This window comes from Erythranthe guttata, chromosome 14 (assembly GCF_056151865.1).
Source record: "Erythranthe guttata isolate IM_541 chromosome 14, IM_541, whole genome shotgun sequence".
NCBI lineage: Eukaryota > Viridiplantae > Streptophyta > Magnoliopsida > Lamiales > Phrymaceae > Erythranthe > Erythranthe guttata.
In genome coordinates, this window is record NC_142546.1 from 2,688,753 (window position 1) to 2,705,053 (window position 16,301).

General features: G+C 36.7%; 3 protein-coding genes across 3 annotated transcripts; 1 reads left to right on the forward strand and 2 right to left on the reverse strand.

The window, feature by feature from the left end:
* Positions 1–427: 427 nt before the first annotated feature.
* On the reverse strand, positions 428–4,495 carry LOC105963227 (YTH domain-containing protein ECT4). The gene is made up of 9 exons (XM_012987615.2): positions 4,219–4,495; positions 3,532–3,608; positions 3,296–3,431; positions 3,089–3,165; positions 2,425–3,006; positions 1,711–2,304; positions 1,412–1,624; positions 1,172–1,318; positions 428–1,087 (listed from the first exon to the last, which is right to left on the reverse strand). The coding sequence occupies exons 1-9, from the start codon at positions 4,244–4,246 to the stop codon at positions 845–847; spliced, it is 2,097 nt and encodes a 698-aa protein (XP_012843069.1). The 5' UTR covers positions 4,247–4,495; the 3' UTR covers positions 428–844.
* A 1,308-nt stretch (positions 4,496–5,803) lies between these two features.
* On the reverse strand, positions 5,804–11,021 carry UNE17 (Subtilisin-like serine endopeptidase family protein). The gene is made up of 10 exons (XM_012987717.2): positions 10,762–11,021; positions 10,543–10,637; positions 10,358–10,455; positions 10,116–10,271; positions 8,792–9,462; positions 7,842–7,909; positions 7,491–7,724; positions 7,289–7,403; positions 6,998–7,211; positions 5,804–6,546 (listed from the first exon to the last, which is right to left on the reverse strand). Exons 1-10 carry the CDS (start codon positions 10,843–10,845, stop codon positions 5,939–5,941), a joined length of 2,343 nt encoding a protein of 780 aa, XP_012843171.2. The 5' UTR covers positions 10,846–11,021; the 3' UTR covers positions 5,804–5,938.
* A 1,834-nt stretch (positions 11,022–12,855) lies between these two features.
* LOC105963228 (putative serine/threonine-protein kinase PBL16) lies at positions 12,856–15,536 on the forward strand. The gene is made up of 6 exons (XM_012987616.2): positions 12,856–13,310; positions 13,830–14,149; positions 14,232–14,367; positions 14,455–14,591; positions 14,704–14,827; positions 15,144–15,536. The coding sequence occupies exons 1-6, from the start codon at positions 13,241–13,243 to the stop codon at positions 15,482–15,484; spliced, it is 1,128 nt and encodes a 375-aa protein (XP_012843070.2). The 5' UTR covers positions 12,856–13,240; the 3' UTR covers positions 15,485–15,536.
* The last annotated feature ends 765 nt before the right edge of the window (positions 15,537–16,301 follow it).

The following is a 16,301-nucleotide window of genomic DNA, read 5'->3' on the forward strand; positions in this document are numbered from 1 at the left end:
GAGTATATGTTTATCCAGTGCATTTTGCTTTGAGCAAAAAAACCGTCCTCTTATTCATGATACGAGCTGAAACCTTTATAGAAGAAAAGGATATGGGTACTTACGCATTCTTCGGTTTGATAAATCAATTGAATTTTTACGAACCAAGAATTTGGCATACACCGAATGCAGAATCGGTTGGCTTCGTAATCCATCTTTTTACTTCTAAAATTTCGGTGATCTGGTATGTATTGAAGCATATATCTAATATTAAACATTTATACTATAATAATTCAAATTAACCAAAAGTTAAAAGGATTAAAACTATATTAAAAACCACTTGCTAAATTACAGGAGGGAAGAAAACAAAATCACTAAAGCTAGCCTTGCAACTACAACACCAAAGAGCCTTCTAAATACCATTTTACACAACATAAATTAGACAAACTTTTAATGCAAAACAAAATAACAAAATTGATAATAAAACTATAATGCCAAAGTCCCTACCCACCTTGCTTTTTTACGCTCTTTCTTTTCGATACAAATGCAAGGCTAGGCTAGCTTTTACAAGATCGAACCATTAACTCCCACAAATGAAAAAGATAAGAAAAAAAAAACAATAATCAAAACATAAATAAAAGAAAAACCCACAATAAGAGATTTAGATTGAAAAAGATTAAAAAAAAGAAAAACGATACATTAAACCCCTACAACCCGAAACCCGTCACCATCGAAACGAAAACCCCGTTAGACACTAAAACAATACCCATCATGAGGAAGAATGGGAATCCACGGGCCCATTTCATGGGCCCTGCCCCTTTAATTCTGTTCATTCCACGGGCCCGGTCCTTCGACGTCACTAGAACTAGCAACCATTTGCAATACCGTTCGCCACAAGCTTCTTCTCCGCCACGTCAGCAGGTTTTACCGTCTTGATACTATCTCCTGATTTTGTAAGAACAACATTTTCAACGGCCTTGATCTCCCCGTTGGTCTGAACAGCTGATGTGACTTCTTTGACTAAGTCGGATGCTGGTTCGGATGGATTTTGAGACTTCAGATCTCCATTTGTCCTCTCTTCAGTGGGTTTCCCTTCCCATACTTGAGCCTGTAAACAATAGCCACCAGGCATATTAGATAAATATAGGAGACTAGCAAACAGATCGGTTTAAAAAGGACAATCAAAGATTACCTGTTTGTGGTACTGCTGTTGCTTGGCTTTTTTCTCCTGAATTCTCTTCTGGCGGTCCTCGTAAAACTCAAAATCGTCGAGAATGCACTGCTTGCTCGTGTGGTCTTTAAATATTTTGAGCACTTGAAGCCCCTGGTCAAGTTTCACCTGTAAAAAGGAAATTTTACCGAACATTAATTTTAAACATTTCCTCCAAATTCAAATCAAGAAACCAAGGACACTCAAGTTACGAGAATATACCTCTTGGGTGTCCCTGCTGTTTGTTACAGGTTTGTTCTCATTGTTTTCGAGAGTAATATGCTTCAACAAACTGTTGGGCAAATCCTTCACAATGTGCCACTTAACAGGGAAACAACCAACCCACTTGTCTTGCTGCCAGTACTCCACGTTCTTGTTGAAATCAACAGGTCCAGTCATCTCCGCAACACCGACAAACTGACCACTGGTATTAACCTGAAATAACAAACGGAACAGTTAAGTACACAAACATAAACATCACAAACCAAACAAAAGCACAAAGTCTTGGATAGAATGCTAACCGAAAAGAAGAGGAAAACAGGGCAGCCTCCAGGTCTCTGTTGAGCATCCTGGTAAGCAGCATCCAGCTTCTTGTTGCCGTTCGGAGTGCTAGCCCACACATTGTACTTAATACTCTTGTGCACATCATCTTCGCTGTATGACTTGATAATGAAAAACCTGGCATCATCGTAAGTTACAGAGAACTCTGGCTGATTATATTGCTCTCGATCAGGGGCAACACTTGACAATTTCTCCTCGTTTTCAGCTGTTACAGTCAATGGAGTGTCTTGCCCTTTGACAGCCAGAGCCACGGGTGTAAAGCCCTTCTGATTCTTGGAAGTTTTGGCTCTTGGTCCTCTGTTCAGTTCATTCAGCCCATCCACACTCTCGTTTCCGTAACTATAGAAGCCGTTTCCTCTTCCTCTGGGCTTGTACTTGTTATCAACGGCCATCCAGCCACGTCCGTTCCCTCGTGAATCGTAACCGTTGGATGCATAGCCCATACCAGATCTGTATGTATTTCCATACTGGCTGTATAATTTGTTAGAATACATTCTGTTCATGTATCCATTTGCTGTGTTCATTCCAGACATCGGCCTGGGTTGGTGCAAACCCTGCGGATGAAAAAGAAAAGAAAACAAACACATTTAGACGAGCAAAATATCATACAGAAAGCTTCACAGATATACAAAAAACGAAGAGATTCATTGAAGGGACACTATTTCCAAACATACCATTAGATGTGGCCGGTAATTCTGATTCCTAGAGGAAGGGGCATTGTTTCCATTTGCAATGGAAGAATTCATCGAAGAAGTTAACGGCCTTGCTTGCCCATCCGAAAAATATGGGTTCTCCAACCACGGAATTGGCGACTGTAAACCATCAAATCCATACCCAGAATAGCCAGATGCAGGAGTTCCTCCAGGCAAAGTACCCCTTCCATAGGTTCCATTCACATTAAAAGCCGAATTTTGGTAGGCTGACTTTGCAGGTGCAGAACCGTTGTTTCCCTTCTGACCCCCATTATTAGCAATGCCGTTAGACTTCGCATTAGCTGAATCTACTGACAAAGGTGCTTGATCACCAGTGGCAGCGTTTGCTATCTCACCTTTTGCTGGAGCAGCTGGAGTGGGGTAGGGCCCACTTGCTGGTGATAAAGACTGGAAATAAGGGGTCGGGTACTGATAGTGCTGAGCTCCATATAGCTGACCATCATGCCCCACTGTTGGAACTGGAGAGGCAGCTGGTGAATACGGAGCATAAGGAGCATATCCATAGCCGTGGTGGTACATAAGTGAATTGTCCCCATAAATCCCCTGAAATAACAAGAATCAGTCAATATATGAAGAGCAAATCACTGAAGAAACTTTTAAACAGATCAAGAATCGAATAAATTACTGGTGTCATCTCTGCTCCGTCTTGGCTCATATATTTGGCGTAGTCCTCCCATTCATTGACACTCCCTTCGTAGCCCCCTGTATCAAAGGTAGAAATTTAGAAACCATAGTAAAACACCACTAATTGTAACACAGAGACCCCAATTCAAATACACTGAAACATACATGCAAACAAAAAACGAATTTTCTAAAACCCCAAAAACAGTACCAGCGTAATAGTATGCAGAAGGATAGCTACTTTGAACGTAATACATTGATGGATCCGTGAAGTCGGTCAAGACAGGCGTCACAGATCGATCTGACTGAATCCCGCCGTTAGCCGCGTTGTTAGAATCCACTGAAGGCTGCAGAACACATCAAATTCAATAAGTATTAGCCATGTCTGTCATAACAAACAAAATGGCCTATCAAATTAATAATAATACCCCAAATAAACAAACGAACCTTTCTAGTGGCATCCGGGGCATCAAATGTCTTAGCCTGCGAGTCCAGAGATAACTTCTGCATAATATCTGCAGCTTCTAAAAGAAGAGAAAAGTAAAGGAATACATATTTTCTCCTGATTTTCCTACTTGGATTAAAAAAAAAAAAAAAAAAAAAAAAAAAAAAAAAACATGCTCCAAATCCTAAACTAAGACGTCTCACAGTTGGCTTCAGTTTCAAGAAATTAAAATGGTGAGCAAAACTCATGAAAACTATATAACTAGTAAAAAACGAAGCAAAAACGAAGAAATAATTCAAAAAGTAGCTCAACTTAAACCACAGGGCTTTCGTATGCAGGCCTCAATAGCTTTCTAACGAAAAAAAAAAAGATAAAACCAGATTCAATACGCACGAGTGAGAAAAAAGAGGTAGAAACATAGCAAACCTAATTAAATCTAAGAAAAAATCGACGGCAGTGAACAAATAACCATAGAACAATAAAAACCGAAACCCCAACGCAGCAGCAGCAGCAGGCTAAACAAGCTCAGATCTATATACGTATAAACAAAAACACATGCTGTAACTCATATATAAAATCAGCCACATAACCAAAACACAAAAGTCAAATCGAATACAACCAAAAAGTAGAAAGAAATCACACCATACGGGAAAAAAAATAAAAAAAATTAAACTTTATGAAAAGGATACGATCTGCCGGAGGAGCAACGGTGGCCATGGCTTCTGACTAAAACGACCGGATCTCTCGGTTTATAGAGAGAGAGAGTGGGGAGGAACAGCCGGCGACGGAGAGAGTGACGAGGGAGGAGACTGTGGAGTATCAGCCGCCACAGAAGAGAGAGAAAAAAAAGAGCGTTTTCGAGGGTTTGGGTTTTTGGGGGAAGAGAGAGAAAAAAGGAAGAGAGACTGCGTCGAGGGTTTTGATTCATCTTTTAAATTGGTTACTCGAATGCCAACACCTGTCTTTTTTTTTCCTTTCTTTCCAGTCCCTATATTTTCTCCTATTTCCGTATCTACCCCGTGATTACTTCACCCGCCTGTGATGCTGTTTTGATGAAAGTCTTCCCCGATTGGGCGCGTTCGCCACGTGGAGGCTCCTTATTGGCTGGTATTGCGTCATCTGTGACGCGTTTAGTTGTGCTGTGTGTTTCGGCGGGTGAAGGAAGACTTTTCTAATGTAGCATATAGTAAATGACAAAAATGTCCCTATCGGGGATGATTTTTTTGTGAGTGGACTTGGGTTTACTTGGCGGACTTTCTGCGGTGTTCTTAGCTCTTAAGCAAAAAATCTCCACTATTTTATTATTTATTTATTTATATTATTTATTAATAGGTGAGAAGAAAAAAGGGGAAACAAATATATATATGTACATGGAAAATTCTTTATTCTTTAATTTGCATGCAAAAATGAGCAAAAAATCTCTTAACTACGAAATTTGTTTTGTTCTTTCCCAATTTTATATATTTCATCAATAAAAAAATAATAATTCCATGTTATCAATTTAATCACTTGAATATTAGTTTAATCGACTAAGGGCCCGTTTGGTTATTACTATAACGTTCTACTGAATAAATAATAGGGGCTAGAAACACGTTCGGTTGCCATAATTCACATTTTTTTTCAAACTCACGGCGAAAATCAAAGTCCGCTATTAAATGATATTATTTCATTCGAATTAACAGCACCTCTCTCCCTGATATTAAATTAAAATTGGTTACTAGATAAATAAAATAATAATTTGTACCTTCAAACTGTATGCTAATTTTATTAAATAAAAGGTTTTATAAACAAATTATATATAATACCACAGTTTAACATATTTAATATAATATCGAATAGAATGAATCGAACGTTTTACTAACTAAATAATTAATTAATTTATAGAATTAATTCAATCTATTTAATTCAAATTAGCATGATGTAGGTAATCGAACGAACCCCTAATTAGATGAATAGTGTATGAACTTTAGAGAATACTTAATTATTATATAGGTGCTAAGTTCCAGCTTTAAAAAAGATTAAACAATTATTATTATCATGATTAATTTTATTTTTTTAGTGATGATGAGCTGAGGATGATATAATTCTTATTGAACAAGTTAATGACTTGTGCAAAAATCAAAATGAAGTCATTGTAAGTTGTAACATAATCAAACGTGTGACCCAACTAAATTTAAATTTAAAATGAAAAACAAAAGTTATATTTCAATATGAATTTTAAGTTTTTTTTTTTTTTTTTTTTTTTTTATATAAGATCACGCAATTATGTAAAGATTTTCAGTAAAATCTTGTTAATTTAATTGAAATTACTGATTTATTAGTCACAGGGTTACGACCGTAAATAGTTATTACAAATAATAGTGAAGTACAACATCAATAGTACAATATTACAAAACAAATCAAGAAAATTCAATACGCCGTCGTACTAGAACCCTCTTCATAATAATTCCCATCACCCCTAGTATTAACTTGAACCACCATAGGGCTCCTAACGTGATGGAACCCGTCGGACCACGTAATCGAACCGAATTCATATCTACCCCGAGCCACCTTGACCGGCTTCAACGTCACATAATAAGTCAACTCTTCCTTCAGAGGCGAAAATATCAATATCGTGGGCCAAACAGCAACCTCGACTCCATTAGGGCTCACAACACTGACAAAGTAGACGGCCGTTTTTGCGGGGCCCACATTCCGAACGGTCCGCTTGATTGTTTTAGTGCACTCGAGGTTCGAGACGGTGATCGATGGGTAGTTTATGCTCGAGTCCGGCTCGAGTCGGTCGGGGCATCTCGCTGGTGTGGCTAGCGGGCAAATAACCATGGTTTGTATTTGATCCTCGGAGTAACCGCGGTTGCATAGGAAGAGAATGTAGTCTCGTGTGGTCATGTCGTAAATTAGTCCCGGGTCGAAGGCGCCGATCGGGTTTATGTGGCCGGCCCCAATGTCGAAGGGGTCGGACGATTTTGTCGATCCTTGTACTAGTATGCCGTCGCCGTTAATGTCTTTGTTATACGCTGTCGAAAAAATGATGCCAATTTTAATTTGTATTTATTCATTTCTTCCTTGACAGAATTTTGTCCCATATAAATATAAGTCCTAATTATGTAATCATAATCAAATAAAGATTTATTATTCAGTGATGTTACTTGTGTTCTTTTGCCCTATTTATGATCAATCTATCATATATCTAAATTTTGTTTTATACATTACTTGAATATATATTCGGGTTTTCGTATTATATGTGCAATTAAATCTCTATAAATTAGTACAGTTGGGACTAGGGAAATTCTATTAATTTAGCGAATTATTAAATTATCGAGTTAATAATTTAACACATTTTCACCGGGTCGCAACCGAGAGAAATTATTATTTAATCGAAATATTAATTTATTGAGGTTTTACTGTACATACTTATTTTACGTGTAATAAAAAAAACCGCGAAGAAAATTAATAAAAAGTGGTTACCGGTAGTCATAAGGGCCGATCGGATTGCGGCAGGGGACCAACGTGGATGCGCGGATTTGAGGAGTGCAACGACACCCGAGACATGAGGGCAAGACATGGAGGTTCCCGTCTCGAAATTCCAATCGACGGAGCGGCGATCGCTCGAAAAAACCGATGGAGCAACATTCGGAGACCATGCTGCCAATATGTTGACTCCCGGTGCACTAATGTCGGGCTAAAAAAAATAAAAATAAAAATATTACGTTGACGTAACTATATATACATATATTGTTATGTATCTATCGTATATACCTTGAGAAAATCGGGTGAAATTGAGCTCGGCCCTCTTGAAGAAAAATCTGCGACCACCGGCGCCGGTGACCTTTTGAAGGCTGTTTCACTTGGCAATATTTGCGCCTTCGTGAAGCTTCGAAAAAATATTGAAAAAAAAAAGGAAATCGGTTTATTGCATTCGACAATTCTATATTTATTGGAACAATATATAAACACTCACTTGGGCAATAGATACAATTTAGAGCCTTGGACGATGTCGATACGAACGACCGGGATTATGCTAACCGCAGCAACGGGCATAGTTAACGGCTGCACGAATATGAGCGCTGATGCGTTGGCTCTACGTGCGGCTGCAAACTCTGCATCCTCGCTGCTCACATCTCCGTCGGTCGAGAAACATATCAATATCTTGCCGGCAGCCGATTTATTCGTCCAATTCTCCGAATTGCAAATCCTGTATATCAAATTCGTACGTAAATTTCACTTAATTGCAATTAATCAACCAACTATAGGCCATTTAAATGACGGTTTTACGCAGAGGCGAGTACGAGGAGAGACGAGAATTACGGACCCGCCGAAAAAGTAAGCTCTAGCTCTTGCCAAAGTTCCACTTATATGGTTAGTTATCAAACCTTGTCCCTGCACATATATATAATAATTAGGGTAAATTACAATCACCTCCTGATGTAAAGTTTATTTACGAAAAAACCCCTATATTTTCCATAATTACATCTACCCTTGCAATTTGTAGATTCTCACATAAATACCCTTTATGTAGGGGTGTATGTAAGAAACTTACAATCTTCATCGAAAAAAGAATGGTTTTTTTCTCTTCTGAAATGTTAAATGTCATTTTAATTTTACTAATATTGTTTTGACTTCGAAAATGATTTTGACTATTTTCTACTTCGAATTTGGCAAAATTCAAAAGACGGAAATCGTAGGCCTTTGAGATAGCTTTCCAATCCAACATGAATCAGCTGGATTGGATGTCAGGTGACAAAGTTATGCATGAATGAGTTACATTTTAAATATTACATAATTTAAACCATCAAAGTTGTGGGCAGTGTTCACTGAGTCATGCATAACTCAAAAAATTACAAATTCCATGTTTGAATTTTGCCAAATTCAAACTAAAAAATGGTCAAAATCACGTTTAAATTCAAAACGACATTATAAAAACTGAAATGACATTTATCGCATCCTCTTTTATATATATATATATATATATATATATATATATATATATATGATGACGGCTAAAACAAATACCGTTTCTTTCTCACTTCAATACCACCAACATAAAAAAATAGAAAATAAATAAGTAATGACATTAATGCCCTTAATAAAATCAATCACACACAAATTTTGTATGTAGTATTGATTTTCATTAAGGCTAATAATATCATTACCTATTTATTATTTATTTATTTTTTATGTTGATGGTATTGAAGTGAGAAAAAAAATGGTATTTGTTTTAGTCGCTCCCAGTATATATATACACCATGTTTAAAAACTTACAACGAAGAAGCTACCGTCGTCCAACAAAATCTTGGTCGGAAAACTCCGATCGATATCGGAAGCCGCCACGCAAATACTCCACGGATTGACGTTCCCCACCAGCCCCGGCTGGGGCCCACCGTTGCCCGCCGAGAACACCACGCTCACCCCCATCTGCATGGCGTGGAACGACCCGATATCGGCGCTCGACCCGAAAAATTCCCTCAGCGGCGGCGCCTTCCCGAACGACGCCGACACAACGCCGACGCCGTCGCGCAGCGCCTCGTCGAACCCCGCCAGGACGTCCTCCTCCGTGCACGTCCCGGCGAAGTCCCTGTTCCAGCACACCTTGTACACCGCCACCCTGGCCCGCGGCGCTCCGCCGCGGGCGATGCCGTTGGCGAACCCGAATATTCCGGCGCCTCTGGATCTAGCTCCGGCGGCCGTGGAAGCTGTGTGGGTCCCGTGGCCGAGATAATCTCGAGGCGAGATGTATTCAGGGTTTGTCGTCTTGTTGATTCTACCGAATCTTCTCTGGAATCCGGTGAGGTAATATTTAGCTCCGATGAGTTTCTTGTTGCAGGCTTTTTTAGGGTTGAAATTCTCGCCGGCGACGCATTCCCCTTTCCAATACTTTGGTATCGGCCCCATTTCAGGTTCTTCTCTGAAACTTGCAGATTCCGGCCAAATCCCTAAATTCATTCCCAATTAAAAAGTAATATTTTTTTTCATATATATACATACATTATATACAAAAATTTGTGAAAAAATTGAAATTCAAATTCAAAATACAGTTAAACCTCTATAAAATAATACAGTCGGGACCAGAGAAATTCTATTAATTTAGGGAATTATTAAATTATCGAGTTAATAATTCAACACGTTTTCATCGAGTCGGGGCCCAGATAAACTATTATTTAATCGATGTTATTAATTTATCGAGGTTCTACTGTAGGAGGATTGTACATGCATGTACGTACGGTTAAACTTGTTTAAATTAATATAGGTGGGACTAACGAAATTCTATTAATTTACAGAAATATTAAATTATGGAACTGATAATTTAATACGTTTTTACCGAATAGGGGTGCTGGAAGAAAATATTTTTTAAACAAGGTTATTAATTTATCGAGGTTCTACTGTACATTGAATTACTGATTTATTTAGACTCATGGCAAATGTAGATAACTACATAGGCCTTCTATGTGTGTCTGTGTTTATATCGAGATGTTTCGTTTTTTCGACTTGCTAGATATTACTGCATGAGGACTGTACTTAGAAAACAAGAGTTTTTAATTTAATATTGTTTTTAAATTTGTGGGTAAGATATTGAACGAACGAAAACCTGTGTCAAGAACTCCGATAATTACGTCTTCGCCATGAGTTAACTGCAATGGAGTTCCTTGACTGTAGTCTAGGTTAAGTCCCATAAAATCCCAGCTTCTTGTCGTGTGCAGATGTAGTAACTTGCTCTCGAAAACCGATATAACGCCCATCGTATCTGTATATATAATTAGCCGTTTCCATTTATATAAATTTCTCGAAGAAAAAAAAAATTAAAAAAGATATATATGTAGATTTAATTACTTGCTAAGATGGATGCTTGGCTTTCATTAAGAGTGGCAGCAAAGCCCGAGAAGACATGCTTGTAGCTATACACCATCGCTTCGTTCGCTTCTTCGTCGCTAAATACAATTAAATAAATTGTAAATATATTTATATTTATATATGCATGCATTTTTTCCGGCAGAAAAAAAATAAAAAATCGAGACCTCTGAAATACGTTACTAAGGAGACGAACGTGATTCTTGGACGTAAGATAGTGATCTTGGTTACGGGTAACGTGGCCGAGGTAGACGATGTAAACCTGCGATCGATAAGCATGAAATAAAAAGAAAGAAAGACAATAAAATGAAAAAGGATTTATCGTAATAATTAGTCGAGGAGACAAAAAGGAGATCGAAAGAAGTACTGTAAGCAATGAAGATTACATGAGAAGTGGATATCGAGTGTATGAAACAAAGTGAAAGTGAGAGAGACAAGCCCCAAAAACACCGGCAAGCTGCTTTGCCCATTCTCTTCTATTCGATACGAAAATAAAATCATTGAAAGATCGCAGCGTATAAATAGGCAGCAAATAATTGATATACATCTCTCGTTTTTTTCTGCGTATGTGATCTCGTATATTATACCAGTATACGAACTCTTGTATAAGGCAAGAAACAACCTTTATGAAGCTCACCATCAATATAATAATATATATATATATATATATATATATATATATATATATATATATATCATGTGACTTCATCATTGATCAAGGGAATAAGAATGCCAGACAAACTTTCTGTAGCCATATCTTTTTGCTGGATGAGGTCTGATTATTAAACGAAGATGATTACTCGAATCAGCACAATTTTTCAAAATAATTAATGATTAATTTTTATTAAACCAAGATTACTAGAATCTTGCATCGTTTTCCGAATAATTAGCGATAATAGGTGACTGACTGGTAGTTGTTACAAGAATGTAGCAGAAAACCCTTTTAATATTTTTTCGATAATACACGTCAGTACTCGATTTTTGAATGCATTTCAATTTAGAATTTATACTTTTATTTATTTTTACTGGTTAATAATATGCAATAGGTATATGTAGACTGCACTCATGAGAATTAGTTGTCGAGTATTGGGCTGCATGAATACGTCTACTAACCAGAGTATGAGTGTCTACTGCATGAGGCTATATGTAAGCTCAAGCAAGCTTGCTTGCCGTTTATTATGATCGATCTAACAAACTTCCGTTGCTCTATATAGTTTTATATTTAAATGTTTTATATGATGTCGTAAGATTGCAAGAATCCTAGGTGTGTAAGAATTCAAGAACCTTCCCATATATTTTTTTTGTGTGTAATGAAAAAAAATCATAGCCTATATAGTTAGCTAGGTTTTCTTTATTACCAGCAAGTTGCGCGAATCGCGCGCGATTTTAGGATTATGATTAAGGGTCTCATTCATCCACTACTAGTCTTTTACGCCACGCTGATTTTTTTTTTCACCTTCGTTTGCAAGTAAAAAATGAAGACGTGCTTTGTGAGTATCGTCGTCAATTCTTGTTCGTGTGTATGATTGCATTTAATTACATCCCGATTTCATTGAATGCGTAATTGAGAGGTTCTGCAGTAAGTTAGTTTTTGTTGAGAAATAATTCTTACTTAGAATATTTGTTTTAGTTTTAGTAATCCTAATTAGTATAAGATTACGCAGATGGTAGGCAGTAGTCGTTTTTATCGATATTCTGACAGATAAGTCGTATATAGTTAGTACTTCTATAGTTCGACAGAATTCGGTTATCCGTATTCGTAACTATGGATGAAAAGCCGATCGGAAAAGTTGCTGCATGGGCTTTAGTTAATATGGAAACAGAAGAAAAAGTCACAGATATGTATATATAATTCGAACAATGAATTCCAAACTATTGATGTGTTTGCATTAGTCGAGTTCAATGATTTTTAACGATGATATTTTCTTGTTAAGAACACAAGTTAACCGATGATTACACGTACTATATATCTTGGTAAATCGATGGATTGTAAGAGCGTGGTTTTCGGTTAACCGAGAAAGAGAAAAACGAGCGTCTTATTGTACATAGATAGACAAAATTAACTGTCTTATTGCAGTGTGGTGCTCATTACATTGGATCAATGGTTCAAAACATCTTCTTTAAACCAAGGTAAGATTTTTCATATCCTATTGCTTTCTTTCTTAACATCTCAGTCGAAACTATTTCATCGAAAGAAGGAAAAAAAACGGAAACTTTACGAAGATTAATTTCATTCATATTGCATACATAATCAGAATCACCAGGACAAAAAAAAGAAGTAAAGGTTGAGATACAGTCATACAGTAGTGGAATTTCTAAATATGGATGATTTTTTTTAGCACAAAGTTAGTTCATGTAAGTAGGTAAAGGTGGTTGGTTGCATATGTTAAACCAAACAATTTTATGAATAAAGTTTAAATTTTTATTATGGAAAAAATGGCGTGTATGCATTTTCATCCATGCGCACGCCAATCCAAAAAGGGTAGAGAGAGACACAAAGCAACAAAAAAAGGAAATGGGAGAGAGAGACACAGAGAGAGAGAGAGAGAGAGAGAGAGAGAGAGAGAGAGAGAGAGAGAAAGGAGTGGTGGGTATTTGAAATGGGAGGCGCACTAACTCAACCAACAGAAAAAAGAAAGGAAAACAAAAACCCCACCTTCAACAATCATTACAATTTACAGTCAACCCCCATTCTCACTTCTTCTTTTCTTGAAAACCCTTTTCACATTCTATTCTCTCTCTTTTTTTTTTTTTTCTTTTTTTTTTGGGTTTTCTTGGATTAATGGTTTTGTGGGCAGTTGTTGTTTCTTGAGAAAAAGTTGGGTTTTTTTGGGTTTTGGTTGTGCCTTGTTTGGTTGGTGTATAATGGGAAATTGCTGCTGCTGCTGTGGGGGGAAACCCTCAATATATAGAGTACCTTATAATGCAAAATCAGGTGATTTTTCTTCTTCCTCTGTTTTTTCTTGGACAAGTGTGTGATCTTGATTGTTGTTACAGTCATGTGTTACCTGTTTGTTTTTAATGAATATTTACTCACTATGTAAAAAGATCATTATTTTTTTTCAAGAAACACCAAAGGGGTTAATCTTGATTGGTGTTACAGTCATATGAAACCTGTTTTTTTTTTTTAATGAATATTTAATTACTATGTAGAAACACCAAAGGGGTTAATCTTGATTGGTGTTACAGTCATATATGAAACCTGTTTTTTTTTAATGAATATTTACTTACTATGTAAAAAGATCATATTTTTTTTTCAAGAAACACAAAAGAGGTTAATCTTTATTGTCTGAGAATCTTCTTTTAATTCTCCGTTTTTTTAGTTTTCGAATTTTTCCTTGTTGCTATTCGCTTTTGATCGAATTTATTGAGCACCTTTTAAAAGGAGAACTCCGAAAGTTGTGAATCTTGATGCAGGTCTGTCTTTAAAAAAATGTTTCGTTTCGTTTTACAGAACTCGAAAAGGAAAAAAACCCATCGCGAAAAGCGAAAAAAGACGACTACAAACTACCATCGAATCCCGAAGAAGTGGAAGATCTTCGTGGGTGTATGGCAGCCAATCAACTAACCGTTTTTACGTTCGACGAACTGAGAACCATCACCGAGAATTTCAGACAAGATTACGTCTTGGGAGGAGGTGGATTCGGAAATGTCTACAAAGGTTACATTAATATTTCCGAAGATGTAAAACAAGAAGAATTACTTAAACCGATACCTGTTGCTGTTAAAGTTCACGATGGAGTCAACAGTAATCAAGGTCATCGAGAATGGATGGTATATATAATTAAAATTATTTACTTATGTCCAAATAATAATTGAAATTGTTAATTATGTTCGATTTTTTTTTTTTAATTAGGCCGAGGTAATGTTTTTGGGGCAGCTTTCTCATCCAAATCTAGTGAAGTTGATTGGATACTGTTGTGAAAACGAGCATCGAGTCTTGATATACGAGTACATGCCTCGTGGTAGTGTCGAAAACAATCTTTTTTCGAGTAAGTAGACATTCGTTACAACCTATTAGAATTTAATTGTAATAAACGGTTGAAAAATAAAAAAAAGAAAAAATCGAAATATTGCAGGGGTGCTGCTTCCGCTTCCATGGTCAACTAGAATGAAGATTGCGTTCGGCGCAGCAAAGGGACTTGCTTTTCTACACGAAGCAGATAAACCGGTCATCTATCGCGATTTTAAGACGTCAAACATATTATTAGACCAAGTTTCGTCTCTTAAAAACTCCGAATTATTCTCTCGTCTCTACCAAAAAGATTTTATAGTCTATACATGCACATAATTCATGTGTCTAACATATATAATACACTCTTAAACAGGAATATAATGCAAAACTTGCCGATTTCGGACTAGCTAAAGACGGGCCCGAAGGAGACGAATCCCACGTATCTACGCGTATAATGGGAACGTACGGCTATGCAGCACCAGAGTACATAATGACAGGTATTTCCGACATTTTCAATCTCCGACTAGTTTTTTCTTTAAGGGCAAAATAGTAATTTCAGTCATCTATAAATCATGTAAGAAGAGCATTTATAATATTGAAGTGTCCGTATAAGTAAATTTCGTCGAGTTCCTTAGTGACATCATTAATAAACGGGTCTTAAGTTAAAAATTCAATCGAAATAGGACAAACCCATAGGAGTAAAATCACAAAATCGGCCAAACATAGATGGCTAAAATTACAATTCTACCCTTAAACCCTTAAAAAGACCGTATACATGTTTTCGTTAAACGGGCTTTTGTCTCGATTTGATAGGGCACTTAACTTCTAGAAGCGACGTATATAGCTTCGGAGTGGTCCTTCTCGAGCTTATCACGGGCCGAAAATCGCTGGATAGATCGAGGCCGCCGGGCCAACACAATCTCACGGATTGGGCGCTCCCGTTGCTTAGAGAAAAGAAGAAAGTGATTAACATTGTCGACCCAAGATTAGGAGGAGATTATCCAATTAAGGGTGTTAATAAAGCAGCTATGTTGGCTTATCATTGTCTTAACAAGAATTCGAAAGCAAGGCCTTTGATGAGAGATATAGTTGATTCTTTGGAGCCACTTCAATTTGGTAGTGATGATCTTCTTACAAGTGATGACAAGTTGTAATGAGAATTCTTGTTGATGATTTTTTATAGTAAAAGAAACGGAAAATTATTCATTCTCGTGCAATAGTCTGCAAATTTTATGTTGGATGTTGTGCTCGTCTTGCTCTAGCGACGAGATGGGTCGAGACGGCGACCTATTTGTATGTGTGGGAAGTATAGTCGTATAATCAAAGGGGGAATAATTGTAAATAATTGTGAGGGTTTTACGAAATTACCCTCGAGGTTTGACTTTGATACTTCAAATCAAGGAGATTTTTGTAATTTTGAGAATTTGTGTACTTTATTTAATGTTAAAATGGAATATATTTGGAATATAATTATAAACACATATTTTTAAAAAATTGAACTGGATTGGCCAATAGGTTTGTTCGGCCCATTGGGTGCAAAAATGAAGAGATTCATTGAAGTTACTGAACTGGTCAATGTTGGTCAACTTTTTTGTTAATAATGCAAGTAGTATTTATTAATTGAAAATTTAAATTGTCACAAAACTTTGTATATTCAAAATTAAGTGTAACTTCTTGTCTTAATTCCAATTTGCAGTCTTGAAATAGAGTATTTTGGCACTTTACATCCTTGAAAAAAATTATATAGCACTTTGCATCCTGAAAATACGATAATTCATCCATGATGTACCATGAATTGAATATTTAAAACTCAATAAGAACAACTATTTTTTTTATTGTTATTTATTCCCATGGTGGATAATATCAAATTAAATAGTTATTTTCTTTCATAGCCAACCTAATTTCGAGTGTACAAAGTGCATAAAAATAGAAGTCACACCAAATTGACAAAGAAACTAATTTTGGTTACAA

Excerpts from the sequence above, each read along its gene's own strand:
- LOC105963227 (XM_012987615.2), bottom strand. The coding sequence starts at position 4,246 with ATGGCCACCGTTGCTCCTCCGGCAGATC. Across the intron at positions 3,609-4,218 it reads CGTTGCTCCTCCGGCAGATC|AAGCTGCAGATATTATGCAG; the intron begins GTATCCTTTTCA and ends CTCTTCTTTTAG. Across the intron at positions 3,007-3,088 it reads ACGGAGCAGAGATGACACCA|GGGATTTATGGGGACAATTC; the intron begins GTAATTTATTCG and ends TTGTTATTTCAG.
- UNE17 (XM_012987717.2), bottom strand. The coding sequence starts at position 10,845 with ATGGGCAAAGCAGCTTGCCGGTGTTTTTGGGGCTTGTCTCTCTCACTT. Across the intron at positions 9,463-10,115 it reads TATCGGAGTTCTTGACACAG|GGATTTGGCCGGAATCTGCA; the intron begins GTTTTCGTTCGT and ends GAATGAATTTAG. Across the intron at positions 7,910-8,791 it reads ACGACGGTAGCTTCTTCGTT|GGACAAGGTTTGATAACTAA; the intron begins GTAAGTTTTTAA and ends ATATATGTGCAG.
- LOC105963228 (XM_012987616.2), top strand. The coding sequence starts at position 13,241 with ATGGGAAATTGCTGCTGCTGCTGTGGGGGGAAACCCTCAATATATAGA. Across the intron at positions 13,311-13,829 it reads ACCTTATAATGCAAAATCAG|AACTCGAAAAGGAAAAAAAC; the intron begins GTGATTTTTCTT and ends TTCGTTTTACAG. Across the intron at positions 14,592-14,703 it reads CAAACATATTATTAGACCAA|GAATATAATGCAAAACTTGC; the intron begins GTTTCGTCTCTT and ends ACTCTTAAACAG.